Source organism: Psammomys obesus, unplaced genomic scaffold (genome assembly GCF_907164565.1).
Source record: "Psammomys obesus unplaced genomic scaffold, mPsaObe1.curated_primary_1811, whole genome shotgun sequence".
NCBI lineage: Eukaryota > Metazoa > Chordata > Mammalia > Rodentia > Muridae > Psammomys > Psammomys obesus.
Genome location: NW_026596244.1, coordinates 13,488,144 through 13,494,576, shown reverse-complemented (window position 1 = coordinate 13,494,576; position 6,433 = coordinate 13,488,144). Strand labels below are relative to the sequence as shown.

Here is a 6,433-nt window from a genome sequence, read left to right as displayed (position 1 = left end):
TGGCCACCTGGCTCACTCTGCCTCTGGTCCCCGTGCCTGTGCTAAGACGGGGTTGGAGAAGGTGGCCACCTGTGCTCACTCTGCCTCTGGTCCCAGGTGACGGTGGAAGAGGTCATGACCACGACCGCATACCTGGACCTTTTCCTGCGCAGCATCTCTGAGCCAGCACTTCTGGAGATCTTCCTCCGATTCATCCTGCTGCACCGACACGAAAATGTGCACATTCTGGACACCCTCACCAGCCGGATCAACACCCCCTTTCGGGTAAGGCGAGCATCCGAGGAAGGATGCCTTCAGCCCAGATTCCAGAGAAGAATGAGATTGTGAATATTCCCTACCCTCTGTTTCCGTTTCCCCTGCAGCTGCTGTCCTCTCTCTATTTGGATGGAGAGCTTGTAACATTTTTTGCTGTCAGGTGTCCCTTTGTTAGGATGGTGGCCCTGCGGCCTCCCACCCTCATTTTTTCTCAGTTTGTCTGTGTGAATGCTTTCTTCAGTGGAACTGGCAACATGCACTTCTGAAAAAGCAAGCTTCTAAGGACGTAAAGACTTTGGTGCAGGAAAGGCCAAGGAAGCTGAGCATGAGCTAGAGCTCCGCCCACTGTGTTTTGAAGTGGAGTCTGGGAGACTGCCGGTTTAGGTGTTCAGTTTTTCATTTGGAGCAACACTCAGCTTGGAAGATCCATTAAATCCTCTGAGTGCCTCCTGCAGCAGCCCTCTTCAAAGACAGGTCTATTCCATTGCAACCATTGTTTTTGTTTCATGTTGTTTTTTACAATTTATTCACTTTGTATCTCAGCTGCAGCCCCCTCCCTCATCTCCTCCTGGTCTCCTCCTCCCTCCCTCTTTTCCCCCTATGCTCCTCCTCTTCCTCTTTGGGCTGGCTAGGTCACTCCACATTTAAAACATCTATTGTTTTAAAAGCAATAGATAAAATCTAACAGTACTGAGATCAGTGTATGTATGCTACATGTTTAAGAAAAATATCACAGAGAGGAAGGAGAGAGAATGGAACTCTATGGGAATAATTCTGTATTTTGTTTGAACTAATTGAGTTTAAGTCTGAAGCAGAGTTTGATAGACGTGCTGGAAGAACAAAAGCACACACTGGAGAAAAACATGCATAACATATACAGACATACTCTCTATACAATATGTGTATAGCATGTACACACATGTAAATACATGTACATGTTACACATATATTATACAGAAATACATGTCTTATGTAACCCTTCAGCCCGAGCAGGCATGGTGGCACAGGTCTGGAATGCAGCTCTTAGGAGACTGAGGCAGAGAGTTTGCAAACTGAGGCTAACCTGGGCTACATAGCAGAGCCCTGGCCCACTAAAGAAAAACGGTGTGAAAAATAATTAAGGAAATTAAAGTGTTATTCTAGGAAAAAAATGTAAATTGATATTTCACCTGATAGCAGTAGGATTCAGATCCAGCCATCTCCACGGTGCCCACAAGCCAAACCAACAAGGCTCAATGGATTCCAAAGGATTGATATCATCTAGTTTTCTGCTTATAGTTAGTTTAAATTAAAAAGAACATTGACAGAGAATTAAGAAATCCACAGGTATGTAGATATCTGTAAACAACAAACTTTTAAACACCTAGAAGAAGCTACAAGAGAAAGGAACCTTGAAGATAGTACACCAAGTAACAAAAAGATATTACAGCCGGTAACCAAAACCCAAACTGCTTGATTGTATTTGTTCTCCATAGATAGGAGCTTACAAAGCCAGAGAGTGAAATGATGGCCTCCAGAGTCTAGGATCCATCAATAGTGGGGCCTTCCTTAAGCCTAGATAGGATCTATGAAAACTCAAAACTAAAACTTGAAAGAGGAAGTGTTCCCTTAATAGAGGAGTAAGGTTATTAATTATTAATTATTTAAGCACAGTACTTCTATTTACATAATTAAGCAAACAAAGACCAAGGTTAAAATTAAAGCTGCCTGCTTTTTAGACAACATGATCTTACATGCAAAAAAAAAAAAAAAAATCTAAGAAATAAGCTACAAAGAGCCATTAGAACTCATAATGAGTTCAGCAAGGCTGCAAAAATACAATTTCATGAGCAAAATGAATTTTATTTTCTATGATGGTATTTTAACGTTTCTTTTCCTGTTGCTGTGATAAAATTTTCTGACAAATACAATTACTTCGAGGAAGAAAGGTTGCTTAGCTTACAGTTAAAAGCAAGTGAGTCCATCAAGGTGAGCTACGCAGGTAACAGGAGCCAGAAGCAGCTGTCACATCCATGTCAGGCACAGAGGGATGCCTGTGTGCACAGTGAGGCTGAGCTCCTGCGTGGGACAGCTGGGATGGGTCCTTCAGCCACACGCATGCCCAGAGGCCTGTCTCCCATGTGGTTTCTCCACGCTGGTAATCAACACTAACCTTCACAGAGAGCCATCTAAAACTCAAATTAAATCAGCCATATTTACAACAGTGTCAAAGGTTATAAAACAATTCAAGACATTTCACCAAAGAAGTGTAAGGTATAATGCAAAACCACAAATGTTTTTGAAAGAAATCAAAGAACTAAATAAATGGAAAAACTTTCTCTGTTCATGGGCTGGAAGACTTGATATTGTTACTATAAAAATATCACCTGAACTGATCTACAGGTTGAATGTGTTACTGTAAAACTGATTGGTCTTTGTTGAAACTGATAGACTGATTTTAAAATTCACACAGAAATGCAAAGTTCCCAGAATCACCAAAGCAAACTTGAAAAAGAGACACCCGGGTGTCCGTGAGTGAAAGACCTGAGGTCACATGGATGGAGCGCTATGTTGTCTGAGCAGCTTCTACTTATGTATTTAGGAACACTGCCACAGCCATATGCACATGTGTGTGTGTGTGTGTTTGTGTAAAACAACAATTAAAGAAAAAGAGGCCATGAGGAAAAAAAAGAAATTTAAATATTATATGATTAACAAACATTAACTCAAGATGAATCAAGGACTTAAAAGTTAAAAGAAAATAAGAAAATCTTTATAGTCTCTCTCTCTAAGATGACACCAAAAATGTGAGCAACAAAAGAAAAATTAGACAAACTGGACAAGATGAAGCTCTTCAATGTTTTTTTGTTATTGTTGTTTTTTGTTTCGGTTTTTTGGTTTTTTTCTCTTGAGACAGGGTTTCTTTGTATAGCCTTAGCTGTCCTGGACTTTGTAGACCGGGCGGGCCTTGAACTCACATTGATCCGCCTGCTTCTGCCTCCCCGAGTGCTGGGGTTGAAGGTGTGCACGCTGCAGCCGGCAGTGTGTGTTGTGTGTGGTGTTGTGTGTGGTGGGTGGTGCATGCCTGTGAGCCTGGTGGTCCGCTAACTCGGGAGTACACAAGTCAGAGGCTAGCCTGGGCTATGTAACAAGAACAGATTTCAAAAAGTCAGTCTAAATTAGGGTCAGGTGACATGCTTCAGCAGGAAAAGGCTCTCTCTGTTAGGCTGGTTACCTAAGTCCAGTCCTTGGAGCCCACATGAGGGTGGGCAGAGAGGACCAACTCTACCAAGCTGACCTCCAACCTCCACACTGCACAGTGGAAGGAGTGCCCACACGCTTCATGCACACATACGCGATACCGATAGTTTCTAATCATAGAGAAATAAGCGACATCTTCAGATTGAGAAGACAACCCTCAGACGAGGTGGCGAGTGTTCAGTCATATGAAAAACTTGTACCTAGAATGAAGAACTCCTACAACTCAGTTGTTAAAAGAAACACATACCTTGCAGAGCACCCTGACGGTGACTGACAGGGCTTACTGTGGCAACAGACGAGAGGACGCCGATGTGAGACTGGAGACGTGTTGGGTGGCTATGTTGTGAGGAAGAGCAGAAAGGAGAGGTGACACTAGGCTAAGCCTCGGAGGGGGCAGGAAAGGCATTGTGGGTAAGGGAAGCATGTACAGTGGCTGGGGACGGGAGGGGGCGTGCTGTTCCTACCTGCCTGTCCGATTGTCACCACCCTGAGCAAGGAAGCTGTCTGGAGCCACGTCAAAGGCAGCTGTTCCTTTGCAGTGGCTTTGTTGGCTTAAGTTCCTCCTGCCTAGAGTAAACCTCAGCACAGACTCTGCAGAGGAGGAGGAGTCTAAATACGTAGGTGTCTGGTAGACTGTCACCTACAGAGAGAGGCTACAGCCGTTTCTGTAAATGGCTGTTTCCCCTGTTTGGAAGTTCATTATTCCTTTTTAGTATTTAGAGATTGAAAAATCCGTAAGTTTATAAAGAATATTTAATTTAACTTCTTTGAGTGAAATCCTTAAGGAAGTAGATTTTTCATACTCAGAACACTATAAGATATGGAACCAAAGGGAAAAATTTTCCCCAATACTGAGCGAGAAACCAAGGCTTGGAGCGTAAAACCGTGAAAAGAGCAGGCCGGGTTATAAGCCGGTTCCTGTGAGCCCTCTCTTGTGAATAAATGCTGTCGTAGTTGCAGACACGTTAGAAAAACAGATTGTCTGAGGAGGAAGTAGGGGGGATGGTGTGTGTCAGCTGTTGAAGGTAACTCTTTGTTACCTGACTCTGAAGAGTCACGATCTGAGCACCAGCGTTTGTTTCCCAGGCGGGCTCTGGGTTTCCAGCCAACTCCTCTCCTAGGGGACCTGGTGCACCGAATGTGTTTTCCTAGCAGCACGTGTGGTTTTTGAAAACTGCTAGGGATAGAGAGGCCATTTGGCTCTGTGATTCTGGAGTCATCTGTCACCGTCGGGGGCGAGTTACCAGTCTGACGTCTGAAATGCCATGTGTTGCTTGCTCCCCAGCTTTGCGTGGTGTCCCTGGCGCTTTTCAGAACTCTCATCGGCTTGCACTGTGAAGATGTGATGTTACAACTCGTTCTAAGGTGAGCGACCATTGTTTGTTCTCTTTAAGGAAAGTTTCCTCCCTCACATTATTGTTTGGTTTTACTTTGGTGATATAAACAAAGGGCCATGGCTCTCAGAAGGGAAATTATTTAAAAAACCAATTTAATTTTTGGTGTGGTTTGTTACAGTTAATTTTGTTTTATCAGGAGAGGCTTTAGCGGGGCATGGCACCACGGGCACGTCCCTGAGAACAATGAGAATGTTGGAAACCACAGCGAGTCCTAAAGCTCTTTGGGGTCAGGGCCGAACATCATTCTCCTGGGTATCCTTTGGGGTTTGCCCTCTTCAAGGATTCTTGTCATTAAAAAAACTCCAGAACACATGAGTCCAGTCTCAGCCTTTCTTTGTAACGTTGCGCTGTGACCGTCCGGTCTATGGGCCCCGGTTGTGAGGACAGCAGGGAACAGTCAGGGCTCAGCACAGGATGACAGCGCCTCCCTTCAGGATGGTGGGAGCTCATTGCTGTTTGAGGTGGGAGTCGCAGTGCCGGCAGCAGGCCTGGCAGGCCAGCCTTGTCCCCTGTTCCCTGCCCACGGGACCCCTGCTTCCGTGAAGGAGCGTGACCGGCTTCATTGCTACCACGTGGTTCGCCCAAATCCCAGTGCAGAACCCAGGCTAACCCCGAGACTGTCTTTCCTTTTATTGCCGAGCCCAAATCCTGCACTGCTCCGGAGAGACCCACCCTGACACGCACTGCAGGGCCCACAAGGGGGCCCGCAGGAAGACAGCTGTGTAGAAGCGGAGGCAGGCCAGGCCTGTGAGGAAATTAGCTTCCCATAGACACGTGCTCTTTGTTTGTTCCGCCATCTTCTCTTAGGGGGGCTGGTGTGTCGACACAGACACAGAGCTGTGCTTTCTGGGCAAGAGAGAGTGGAAAGCTTTGGTGGCCGAAGTGTGCAGGCCTGCCCTGAGGAGCTCTCCAGGAAAGGGGGCCAGTCATTGTCTCGTGAGAGGGCCAGCCCATGTTTCCGTGAGTGTGTCCTCCTTCCTCAGTGGGATAGGACCGTGATGCTGGGAGCAGGGCTGAGGAGGCCTGGCCTTTCTCTAGTCTGCCCCTGGGTTCTGAAATGACTTGAGTAGAAGGTATTGATTGAGGAGGGGCTGGGGACACAGCTCGTTTGAGAAAGAGCTCACCACACAAGTGTGAGGACCTAGATTTGATCTCCAGAGCCCATTTTAAAAATAGCCAGGCGTGTGGCACATGCCTGTAATCCCAGCCCTCAGGGAGGCAGAGGCAGGTGGATCACTGTGAGTTTGAGGCCAGCCTGGTCTACAGAGCAAATCCAGATCACCCAAGGCTACACAGAGAAACCCTGTCTCGAACCTCCCCCCATCCTACAAAAGAGTAGTGTATGCTTGTAATCCCAAGGCAAAAAGGCAGAGACAGGATCTCTGGAGCTCACTGGCCTGTCAGGCTAGGGTCAACAGCTGAGTCCCAGGCCAGCGGACACCGTATCTTCAACATGAACAAGGGAGATGCTGACAGAGGAATGGTTATGAAGTTGACCTCTGACCTCCACATGTACACACACACACACACACACACACACA

General features: G+C 46.2%; 1 protein-coding gene across 3 annotated transcripts in view; it reads left to right on the top strand.

Moving 5' to 3' along the window:
• Positions 1-6,433, top strand: part of Fhip1a (FHF complex subunit HOOK interacting protein 1A) — a 197,448-nt gene that overhangs the window by 172,749 nt on the left and 18,266 nt on the right. For all 3 annotated transcript variants that reach the window (XM_055596514.1, XM_055596512.1, XM_055596513.1), the window contains 2 exons: positions 97-264; positions 4,781-4,860. In XM_055596514.1, the coding sequence (XP_055452489.1) occupies positions 97-264; positions 4,781-4,860 (248 nt within the window). The remainder of the gene's footprint in view (positions 1-96; positions 265-4,780; positions 4,861-6,433) is intronic.